At 37.4% G+C, this 13,305-nt stretch overlaps 1 protein-coding gene across 1 annotated transcript in view; it reads left to right on the forward strand.

Moving 5' to 3' along the window:
* Positions 1 to 13,305, forward strand: part of LOC126213443 (poly [ADP-ribose] polymerase tankyrase-1-like) — a 42,002-nt gene that overhangs the window by 18,073 nt on the left and 10,624 nt on the right. The window contains exon 2 of the mRNA XM_049941188.1: positions 12,536 to 13,114. Coding sequence (XP_049797145.1) covers positions 13,020 to 13,114 — 95 coding nt within the window. The 5' untranslated portion in view covers positions 12,536 to 13,019. The remainder of the gene's footprint in view (positions 1 to 12,535; positions 13,115 to 13,305) is intronic.

Consider the following 13,305-nt stretch of genomic DNA (forward strand, 5'->3'; position numbering starts at 1 on the left):
TTTGTGTAGTGGTGCTCCATCTGCAGCAGCAACCTGTGCAACAGTTGGAACCACAGTGACACAACTGTTACAAATCGGTTACTTCAATGACAATCTCCGAGGCAGATTCCCTAAAGCGGTATTCCACTGACCCCAAACCACCAGCGTTCGTAGCTTCAAACGTATCAAACGAGAGCACGCTGGAAGGCAGGGTGGAGGTCAGAGGCGTTTTCTGTTGAAAGATGGTTCTGCCTCGGTCCCGTTGATGGCTATGTGTGGTCAGAAGGAGGTCGGGTGAGCGACCCAACGACTCTGTGCCTGCAGCCTAGATACACTGTACTGGAGGGCGATTTTGTATGACAGTAGGAGCAACCTCGCGGTCACCTCATGCACTCTCACCGCAAATTTGTACGCCAGATTCGAGCTGTTCAGCTGTCATTACAGGGTATGTTTTCCAACAGGATAACGCTCGCCCATGTATCCCTGTTGTAGCCCTACATGCTCTACAGATGGTCGACATGTTGCATTGGCCTACTCGATCACCATATCTGTCTCCAATCGATCTTGTCCTGTGGAACATCATTGTACTAGAACTTAAGCATCATCCACCACCAGCATTAGCCATCCTTGTATTATCCAACCAAGTGCAACAGGCATGGAACTCTATCCCAAACTCACATCCGGCACCTGTACGACACAATGCATGTCCGTTTGCACACTTACATTCAACATTCTGGCAGTTACACTGGTTGTTATGAAATAGGATATCACATTTGTATTGACTTCTATCACACTTACATGAACCAGTAATTATGTAACGTTAACCACGTTACCTAGCCAAACGTGCCCCAAAATTTCATTACTCTACATTACTTGTTACTTGGTGCAGGAATTTTTTTCTGTCATTGTAGTAAATGTAGTAATTGTAGTAATGTAGTAATTGTAGTAAATGTATACCAAGCACCTACAGGTAACTTTAGTCTGTTTATCGAGGGTGTACCATAATTAATGGTGTAACCGCATATAGTTGAAAGTACATGATATTATGTAGATGCAAGCAATCCAGCAGACAAAGGCTCTAAAATGCATACCAGAAGAGCTCTGTGCATTTCTTCTTCGACACTGTGAAACAGAGCTCTTCTTCTGCAAGCTCTTTGTTTTCCATATTTTGGGTGGAGATAGTATGGACAAAAACAGGCTGTAAAATGAGTATAGGTATTAAGCTATGTGCACTTGTTCAGTAGAAGAGATGTCGACATAAAAGTTTTCTGGGTATGGTACCGCATCATAGTCTATAAAACTACTGCGTTTATACAATATGACGAGGTACAATTTTTTTTCCAGAAAACTTTTATGTCGACTGACTCTGGCCATGGAAGCCTACGCAATATATTAGAAGAGATGTGTTTCACTATAGCGAAGATGAACAGGTGTTTATAGTTCTTATAGTACACACTTTAGAACCTATGTTTACTCAACATTTTTATCTTGTTTTGGTCCTTACTACCATCTAGAGGTGGCAAAAAATAACGTAACTGATAGAAATAACCGGTTACTGAGAAGTAACGGTTACTGCGATAACCGTTCCTCTGATTCTGGCAGTTATTTCAATAACTGTTTAGTGTCAACAGTGCCTCGCGCCATCTGTTGACCGAAGATCGTACTGCGCATTTGGAAGGCGTTCTATAGACCATGGGAATAACTGTGAGACTGCGCGCCATCTGTTGATAAGAACTGTGTACTATTTCGTGGGCCTTCGTTACTTTTAGCATAAACAATTAAATAAAGTTAATGTTCGAGCCGTGGCTGATAGGAGCTGCAGTACAGGCATTAACAAGTACAGTCGATCCCTTGAGCCACCGCCTTACGTGTTAATTTAGCTTGGACGCGTAGTACAAGGAAAGTTACTAAGGAATTCGAGCGACTATGGAAATAACTGTCAGAGACCGGTATTCTCCTCTGGCAGTTATCGTTATTGGCTCGTAGTTCTAGTTCTCTGGCAGTTATCAGGCTACCACCACAGGTAACCTGGAAGCTGGTAACGGAATAACTGTGTGTCTAGACGTTCCTGACTCGGTGACTCCAGTTAAAGGTCGTAGTTCCAGGTGATATTTCCAGAGAGGATAGTAACTGGAGCGAACAAATATTTTCGTACTGCTACGGAAATGACGGTGGGCCATTGGGGAGAGGGGATAGCAAATAACGCGAAGAGGTCGAGGACAAGCGAAATGTGGTCATATTTCGAAACTCTTGATCGAGAGTCTGCGAAATGTACTTTGTGCGGTAAGAAATTATCGTACAAATCGACGACGACGAATTTAAAAAAACATCTTCAGAAATCACATTTAATTGTGAATTTCTCTTCATAAAGACCTTCGGAGCTAGATTTGGGTGAGTAATGAAAAAAATATATTTATTGCAATTACGGTTATTTCAGTGCATGCATAATCATTTATTTTATTAATTTTTTTAAAAAATAAGAGCATGCTATACAGTGTGGTGCTTTGTACATTTTTACACGCGAGTTTTCATTTGTCGTGACTACTTAAGCTGTCGATACCACCGCACCTGTTTGCCTTGACATTTTCAAACATTAAATTATGTTGCATATGGTGCCGGAATACTTAATCATTTAATTGGAAGTTATTGTTGGACGTGTAATAACGATAGTGCTAATAAAATGCCACTGTGTGATATATGAACAGTCGTCTCGCAATTATTAGTAACTAATCGGATAGCAGATTGTATCAGTGCTCATTCCTGTGTATCATTTGTTTTTAACCCTGACGATGCCAGGGGGGAATTAGATACTGTTTCATATTTTAAAATTTTGAAAAGGAAAATTGTTTTTAATGGAGTCTTCAACTGAATTCCATAAATGTTTTAAATTTTGTGGTTAAACTTAACCCAAAAATTTGACACGTTAATAGTACATGTGACTTTCCACAGTGACAGTCATATTGAATATTTTGAAGTTCAGGGCCCTACTTATACATCAGTATTTGTTTAAAATATATGTCAACAACAATTAAGATTTTTTTTAGGGTGGAAATACAGTACCCTCCCTTCCCCCCCAATACACATTATTGAAAATGTGTTGGTGTTGCTAGGATTAAAGAAGAAACTTGAAGCTATAGTCATTACTAAAACTGAGTCAATTGTCAACTTGTATGAAGTAAATATTCAAGCTGCAAGTACCATGTAGAATACTGTATGCAAACATTGTAATATATATCACCAAAAATAATATGGCATCATTTCTATTGTGCTTATGCTGATATGAAACCTTTTTTTCTGTAGGTGAAACCCTTCCTGTGGAGAGGTGATCCTTGGCACCAGTAGTGTGGAAGAGGAGCAAGAGGCACACCAACACCAGCAGATGAGCCTCCGTTTAATACTTGGGATATTATAACAGTAAGGTAATTCTAGTTTGGGTACATTTTTGGCAGATTTGAACTCCCCCTTAAAATGGAGATATAACTGTAGGGCATAGCATATATTTGTTTTGCTGCATTAAGAGTACTAGTGGTTTTTTGTTGAAGTGTTTAATGTATATTGTCGGTCAGTAAGTCAGAGCACTTTGTTCCAGTTATAGCTCCAGAAGTCAGTCACCAGCAGCAGATGTCACAGTTATCAGCAGCAGCAGACGTCACACAGCCATAATGCAAGAAGCTTGAAGAATAATCTGGTAGTGGTTTGGATACATATGACATATTTCACCTTCAGTTTAAAATTAAAGTTTGTTTATATTGGCAGGTGGTAACTCGGAGCTCTTTGTTCCAGTTATGGCTCTGATAGTCTTCCAGCAGCAGCAAATGTTACACAGTCCTATAGAGGCAAACTTGAAGTATAAGGTAATAGTGTTTTGCATACAATGGCAAACTTGACCTTTCGCTTAAAATGGAGGTACATTTGCACTGAGTTTAATGTTATGAAACGTGAATGGATTACCAGTGATGTATATGTAAAGACTGGAATTTGTAACTTAGAACTTAATTTCAGTATCGGCTTTGAAATTTGGTCACTGGATACAACTATATTATCTTTCATGTTGATAGCAGCAATCATCAGATTGCAATCCAGTTAAGTACCTGTGAGGCATGAGATGTCAAAAATACTTGTGGGTTATTGGTAGCCTGTGTCAAGGCATGTGGCACCTCAAAGTTTGTAAGTACAGTAGCATTTTGTTTTCTGCTTTACTTAAAAACTGGTAGCTGTAGCACCCATTCTGACATTCAATTATTTTGAATTTCAAGTTTCTTAAAATGATACTGACATCAGTTTAACACTAATCCGTATATTATTGTTAATATATGCAGCTATTTTCCTCAGATGTTAACTGAAATTGTTTTATTGTTATGATAACAACATTTCAGCCTTTGCAAACTTGCAGTATAGGTTACCTGCTGAGAAATATTTACTGGAAGAAATGGTTTCTTGAATAGGACTGAAAGGAAAACCATTGAAAATGCCAAACGTGAATTGGTGAAACATCTTGTGCTCAATACTAAATTTCATTTGCAAAACACGGAAGTTTTCCTATCTTTGTGGTGGAACACAACAAATTCTCATAATTTTGCTAGTTTGTATTCTAGAAAGGGTGCCAGAAATGGAAGAGTATAATTTTTATTAAATCGGGCATTAAATGTAAGTAGGTTGGAGTGCAGAAAGGGTGCAACTGGCCTTCCCCACTGTAGCCTGATGTGCTCCAACATGCAATTTGTACTGATGAGCAGGTGGTTATAACACTAGTATCAAACTGCATGGTACCCGCTTACTAATGTGACCTACCCTTGCATGATCTTCTGCAGACAGCAAGAAATCCGCTACTGCTCTTACTACCTGTCCAACAGTTGTGGAGGATTTTTTCCCCTTGGTGCTTGACATGACATGTTTTGCCCTCTGCCCTTAAAATCTCAATTCTTGTTACATTTTTCATCCATTTTCTATCTCCTGATGGACCTGTATTGATTAAAAAACTAATCACTGCAGAGGTGATTGTAGAACTTTTGCTAGTGGCAGTGTGGAGGGGCTCCACTCTTTAAAAAATAAAATTACATTGTGGGACATGGAATTATTATTAGATGCTTTCATGGACATTTTGTTTACTGAAAAAGTCAGTCATTATCTGAGGTATTTAAATGTTAACTTCAAATCTAAAACTGCATCAAAAGATAAATTTCAGTAAGTCTTTAACAAGTTTCAGTATGTTGCTTCACATGCTGGACCCTCCAACTATAAAAAAACAGTGTTTTGCAGAGAACAGCTATTCAGATGTTAACATCCCAGAATTTGTGTAGAAGATATCCCTTACATTGTTAGTTTCATTGTGGTCACACTCTACAGTGTAGTGTTATCAGCATACATATAGAAGTTTGAAGAACATATTAAATTAATTGCTAGACATACCTTAAGTGAATATGTTTACTACTAATATGAGCCAGCTAAGTAGTTGCTGCAAGTTTTTATGTTGTTTCTAAAGTGTCTTTAGACAAGGATATTTCTGCTGTTTCCTGTTCTTCTGTTTCAGATAACTACTCGTATACGCAGCAACTGCTGAAGCAGCCTCTGGCAGTTTATTGAAGTTCCGTGAACAAAGTGTTGTGTGGTCTGTTTGTGTAAAGTGATAAAGAAAAATGTTAAAGTGTAATTGCATATGTAATTGTGTATATATTTAATCATTATTTTTGCTAGTTGTAAGATCTATTTTCATGTAAATCAGAACATTGTATAATAGGTAACAACTGAATGAGGCAGTGTAGCTATTAACAGCACTGACCTCATATTCGGGAAGATGGGGTTCGCTCTGTCTGGCCATCCTGGATCGCTAAGGCAAATGCCGGGATGGTTCCTTCATCAAGGCCACGGCTGACCACGTGTACCGCCCTTAAAGAGATCCTTTAAACATTGTGTGTATACCCATATTTTGAATTATTGATGTTTGTTGTATTATGTTGAGATATTCTTGGATGAAATAAAAAAAGTTTATACATTTGTATTTGTGGTCACATGTTAAATTACTGAGAAAATTTCAGAGTGATTATGGCACCGAATTTCCATTCAGGTGCATTGGGATCCTTCACCTGTTTGAACATCCTGATTTACATTTTATTTGGGTTCCCTAAATTCCTTTAGGCAAATACTTTTGTTGGTTCCACTGAATAGGCCATGGCAGATTACCTGCCATGTCCAATCTGAGTCTCTTGACATGTTAACTATTTATTCATTCTCTTTATAATGCTGCAATGTTTTAAGTGTTCCATATCATTGTGAAAAAGTCAGAATAAAATTGATCATTTCACATGTACATACATTTGTGTTGGTTACCATTTTTTATTTTAACTTATCTTCCTTTTGTTCCCTGTACTCTTAAGTAATTTGTTAAAAACCCATGAGGTCAAAGACGAGCACTTACTACCATTTTAGGATATATTTTATGTACAAATAAGGTAATCTCATGTGGCATGGTAATGTCTTTGTTGAGGTGATATTACTGTCTCATGAACATAGGTGTCTTACATAGAACATACAGAAATTAAATAGCTGTGCAGTAATCTTGTACGAATATATTTTAATTTTGGGGCAGGATAGGAAACTCATCTCAAGTGATACATGTATTATCTACCTTCTCAAGAAATGTCAAAATTTGTGGCACTACTGTGAGCACAAACACTTGCTGTCTCATACATAGTATGGAAAGCTATGAAGTGTAGTAGTGTGTATGCAACATGTTAATACTTTCTAGGGATTTTAAACTTACTGAAATGCCTTGAGTATCGGCAGTGATCTAAAAATGGAACATAGTTGAGTATCTTCTCCAAGTATACCCCATCACTAATGCTTGGTAGCATCATGATGAAAAAGTGCCAGTGCTGTATCAGGTCAACTTGAATACAAAGAAACTTACGTAATTTGGTGAGACTTAGCTTTGTGGCATTAGCGAGAGAAAAATGAGTTTTCTTAATTTGTACACATCCATTGCAAATAGGCTTTTTCTCATTTAATTAGTTTTTGGCCATTGACTTTGAAACATTTTATACATAGTTTGGAGCATATCACTTTTATGCGGGAACAGTGTACACTTCAAACATAGGTATTGCAATTGAAGCATTTCACGGAGGTATATTTGGCATGAATACAATATGCTTACAACAATAATCATGTCAGATACATATTTACTTACATTTGGGCCTATTAGCACTTGTGCATACTACATGAAAGTTTTTGAATAAAATATGCTTTTTTGTTTTCAAAGAGCTCAAGTAAGTTCATTTTCTATTATGTTAAGCAACACTGAAAAACTGTTAGGTGCACTCATTGCTACGTTGAGGTCGTTATATGCAAGACTTAGCCCTTCATTTTGAGTGCTCATCTTGTCTTGTTCATGAATTAGTCTTACCTATTCAGACAGTTAACTGTCATGATATTAAACTGCAAAAAGATCAAAGCAGGCAGCTGGCATTGACAGAAGAAGTGTTTCGAAAGGATTCGTGTTATTGCCTCGTGTGAGACAGAAAAAAAAAAAAAAAGCAAAACGTGGAATCGACAGGTAAAGCATTCCCCAGGAAAGGAAATTTTGTATTTCCTATAGATGAATATCTTAACAGGGACTGGTAGAGTAACTTAAGTAAAAAGTATTATTTCAGTTTTGACAGCACTTTACTGCAACAGACAAGATCAGATTTCTGAAAACTTACTGCAAATTTGTATTACCTACACAATACCATTAATTCATACTCTCACAATCTGGATATACAAAGAAGAACTGTATAAAACGAGTGAAAAGGTATTGTAATGACATCTGAGACATTAAGCCTTATGAGTTGTTAATCAATCATTCAGCACTGGAATTCTGTATACAATAATGCCAAACATGACAGATACACAACAAACTGAAGGCTTGGGCATATGCATTAGTCATTCTCCCACCACAAAATCAAAACCCTCACTGTAGATTAGATTAACTTGTTTTTGTCCCAAAGGCCCAAAAATGAGATGATTCTCATGGATGTGCAACATGTCAAAGTATAACATAAAGCATTTGAATATAATACTTACCACCATCATCTGTCACGAGATTGTCAAAATATGTGAATATATTGCAGTAAACTGGAGCTGCTAATATGTACAGCATTAATATACTGCCAGAACAAAACATAGTTATGCACTTTTAATAAATTTATCACACACAGAATACCTGATCTTGACTGTTGTGACCAAGTGCTGTCAAAACTAAAATATGCTGGTAGCAGAATTTTTACTTAAGCTGGTCTAACAGTCCCTGTTAAGATATTCATATATATAGTAGAAGTTGCCTATCAAAAAGTATTTCAAACTCTCAGTAAACCGTGATTTATTTGAAACAAAGTTTTTAATGGTTGCTGGCAGTTTATTGAAAATGTGTGTTCATGAATGTTGAACCCCTTTCTGGTCCAAGGTAAGTAGATAACTGTTCTTATTCCTAGTATTGATACTATGTTTTGTGCTATTGGTTGGAAATACTTGCAACAAATTTCATTAAAGAATAAATATACTATAAAGCAGTGGTTAGAATATGAAGTTCCTCGAACAGGTTTCTACATGGTGTTCTTGAATTTATACCACAAACGATTTTTATTAGGCCTACATGCTTTTACATGCTAAACACTTTTGCTCCGTTGATGAGTTACCCCAGAATATGATCCCTTATGACATAACAGAATAAAAGTATGTAAACTTTTTTACATTTGTGTCTCCTACATCTGACACCATTCTCACTGCAAATACAGATTTGTTTAGGAGCTTTAGCAATTCTGTGGTAAGCCCTCCAACTGAATTTATTATCGAGTTATAATCCCAGAAATTTAACACTGTCAATCTTTTCGATCTGCATGTCTTTATATGTTATGGGATTACAGAACCTTACGTCACAGGTCAAAGCAGACGGGTGGAATCAGACGCTTCCATTCATCCTATGTTATACACATGCTGCAGATGGAGAAATCGAGCAGTTTTCCAACTAGCGTACTCACACTTTCAACCATATGACTATCTTGTAGAGGAGTGAACGAATCTTTCACATTACGTATATTTTTGTGTTTTATTACAAGGCAGTACACTTATTCTATTAAGTAAACAACACAAGAAATTAAGCTTCGAATTTAACCTAAAGTATTCAGTTTACATATTTCTTCAAACTTAAAAACGCACGTTGTTAACATTTTACTTAAACAGCGCTGTGGCGAAGTTCCGCGTACTTTCTGTTGCAGCTGCGAGGATAATATTTCTAATAGCGACCGATAACCTACATACATATAATCTGAAACACTAATAATCGTTCTAACATCAACTAAAATGTACCCGGAGCTGAGGTTATGACACGATTCATACGACATTCCTGCTATTTCACACTACTCGCAGTTATACTGATAACTAAACTGATGGATTCCAACTATGTCGTTATTTAACTGTCGGAGTTATCGGTATTCGCTAGCGAAAAATAACTTGGCAGTTATTAATAACCGTTAACGATAACGGTTATCAAAGAATAACTGGAACTGTGATAACGGTTACTCCAGAATAACCGTTTGGCCCACCTCTACTACCATCTCCAAAATATGGAAAGCAAAGAGCTTCAATATAAGAGACTTGTTTCACAGTATCGAAGATGTTCTTCTGATAGACGTTTTAGAGCCCACGTTTACCAGACTTGTTTGCATCTAGTGTTGTGTACTCTCAACTGTGGGCATTTACACCATTTGTTATGATACAAGCCACAAATCACCTTGAAGGTCTATTGCCCTATTTAACGACAAAAAGAAATAGTGACAATTGATGATTTTGGCATACATGTTCTCAAAAATTTCTCCAGTAAAAATTCATTACAGTCAGTAGCATTAGCATTAAGCTTAATTCCTACTGCAAATTTCCCAACTAGCGTAGCTAATTGCTCGAAAACAGCCAGTGATAATATCTTTGTACAAATAGCTAATGAAGACAATTATGTTACAAACCGTTAATATCTTTGTACAAAGAGCTAATGAAGAAAATTATGTTACAACTGTTAGTCAATGACCTCATACACCAGATCATGCAATTTCTTTTGTTAAATGTTAATAATAAGAAGGATATAAAACTTATTAAATCAGAGCTCAAGAGTGTAGCCAGCAAGCCACAAATTGATCATTTTCGCAAACTGCTCACAGATATGAACCGTAGATGTGTATACTGGCTCACAGCATTAATGGAAAATAGAAACAATGATTAATAATATACTTACCGTTTTTTAGAGCCGCTTTTGCCAAAACTAACCCAGATTAGACCAGAGTCTACAAATACACTGTGGATTACTCAAGGAATAAAGGTATCTTGGAAGACAAATAGGAAACTGTATCTGTCACTCAGACACAAGTCTGGTTTTGATACTGTAGCTTATAGCAAAATACACTGCAAAATATTAAAAGTGGTGATGTGGGTGTCAAAGCAAATGCATAACGAGAACCAGAGAATCACATCAGGCATAATGAACAGAATACGGAATTTAGCAACAGGAGAGACAGGTAGAGAATTTGAGATAAAGAGGGACAGATAGTATTAAAAGTAAATGATACACTGGTAACAGATGTGTGCAATGTTGCAAAATTTGTATCAAGCATTTCATAACTGTTACTGAAAAGTTGGTGATGCTGCCATGAAACATCTCGGACCATTCATTACAAATAACTTCGCCAACATATAATACCTGTAGAAGTGATGTCAACCAATAAATATTCAAAATCAAAAAGGTCAAGTGGTTTTCATAAAATAGCAGCAAAGTTAATTAAAGAGCGCGCTTCTGAGTTTGGTAACATATTTAGTTATCTGTGTAGCCAGTCATTTATCAGTGGAACATTGCCTGAATTGTTGAAAGATGGTGAAGTTAAACCATTGTTTAATAAAGGAGATAAAGAAATACTGTTACGTTTATGTCCATTTTCACTTTTCCCATTGATCAAAATTTTAGAAAAGGTAGTATACAATCAGCTTCTTAACCATCTGACAACAAATAATATATTGTCATGTCACAGTTTGGATTTCTATAAATGGTTTCGATATTGGGAAGGCTGTTTATACACAAAGAAAGGATTTAAGTATTTCATTATACAATAAATTACAAGCTACTAATATATTTTGCAATCTCTTAAAAGCATTTGACTGTGTAAATTAAATGTATTATTGTTTTTATTTTATTTGATAATGTGTTTACATACCACACAGCACATAAATAAATCCTTTTGAGTAAATTAGAATATTATGATGTAAGAGTAAATGCTGCAAATTGTTCACAATATTCTTTATGTCTGAAAGGACACAAAGGGTTTCAATACAGAAGGGACATGTATTAACATTTCAGGCTTCATTCATCTGTGTACCAATTATAAGTACAATCCCACAAGGTTCCATCTTAGGGCTCATAATTTTTCTTGTGTACATCAGTGACCTTTCGTCAATGAAATTATGAGATGCCAAGTTAGTTTTGTATTCAGGTGTTATAAACATTGTAATAAATAGCACAAAAACTATTCAGTTTAGAGTTTATAAAGGTTCTCCACCAGCATATGCCTAAAATATGACATGGAGCAGATAGAAGAAGTTGACGGTGTTAAATTCTTTGGATTTCAGCAAGAGAATAAGTTCAGCTAGGTGGAGCATATCACAGAATTGCTGATGTGCCAAAACAAATCTCTGAATGCACTGCAAATGTTGTAAGACATAATGGATATAAAAATGATAAATCTAGCATACTATGCACACTTTCATTCCGTAATGTCATATGGGATTATTCTTCAGCATAATTCATCCAGTCAGCCTAACTTTCTGTGAGTTCAAAAACGTGTAATGAGAATTATTTGAGACATGAATTCAAGAAATTCTGCAGGAGACCTGTTTACAGAATTAGGTATACTAACTACTGCTTATCCATACATATATTTCGTAGTGAAATTTCTCATTAAAAATATATCTCTTTTTCAATGGACAGTTCAGTTCATGGAATCAGTACTGGAAATAAGAATAAACTTCACAAAATTTTAATGTTAAAACTTGAGTCCAGAAAGGTGTCCATTATTCAGGAACACACATTTTCCATAAATTGCTAGCAGTCATGAAACGTTTAACTACAAATGGAGTTCAGTTTATGAAGAGCATGAAGAATTTATTGATGGGCAATTCCTTCCACTTCAGTAATGAATTTTGTTAGCAGAAACGACTGTTGTGTAGATGTACTGATAATATCAAAGAATGTATCATGTACAATTCAGTCCAGTAATGAAGTCATTGTTGATAAGTGTTGTAAATATGTTTCTCTGTCTAAACTTTTTCGCTTGGAATCCATGGAAGATAATTTAGCATATCTGTTTCTCTTTGTAAATGTTTATAGTGTATTCTTGTTTCCCGACATATTCTACATCCAGAGGGATCTATTCACTACAGATTCATATTCTACGTCTGGGGGGATCTACTCACTACAGATATATTAGAACGACAACATATCGACTTTAGTCTAGACAAAAGGCTGCTAAGTGATGCTATGTTTCAGAATCATCCACAATGGAAACAGTTAAGAAGGTTGAGGAGACGATGGCCACGGACCTGGGAGCCCTTCTGGACGCTGGGGACGGCGCCATCGTGATGCTGGTGGCAGGCGACACACGGCTGGCGGCCCACCGGGCAGTCCTGGTGGACAGGAGCCCCGTGTTCGCTGCCATGTTCCAGCACGACACGCTGGAGGCCAGCAGCGGAGAGGTGGCCATCGCGGATGTGGAGGGCCCGGTGCTGCGCCAGCTGGTCTCATACCTGTATACCCTGCGGGCCCCCCAGCTGCCCAGCATAGCCCCCCAGCTGCTGGCCACAGCAGATAAGTACGCATTGTCGGGGCTTAAGGCAGAGTGCGAGAAACAGGTGGCCGCAGAGCTGGCTCTGGAAACCGCAGCAGCCACAGCGGTTCTCGCTGTGAGGCACTCTTGTAGCAGCCTCAGGCAGGCTGCACTCACCTTCATCAAGAGACACACACCCACCAGGTGATGGCCACCCAGGGATGGGCTGATGCGATGCTTCGTCAGCCTAAAGATCTGATTGAAGTGAGCCGGCTGCTCTCTCATCCACCGGCAGAAACCAGGTAAGCTGAAGACAAACCACTCATCTTTGTTTCTTGTGTATGTATGTATTTCCAAGCCTACAATGCTCGTCACTGAGTTTCCTTAGATGTGTCCCTGCTGTAAAATACACCATTACAGGCATTCGTTTCCTGGTAGCTCGTGGTTCTTTAACTGCCTCCTCATAACAGGTTCATCGAACCTCTAAATTTAA

Source organism: Schistocerca nitens, chromosome 11, assembly GCF_023898315.1.
Source record: "Schistocerca nitens isolate TAMUIC-IGC-003100 chromosome 11, iqSchNite1.1, whole genome shotgun sequence".
Lineage (NCBI taxonomy): Eukaryota > Metazoa > Arthropoda > Insecta > Orthoptera > Acrididae > Schistocerca > Schistocerca nitens.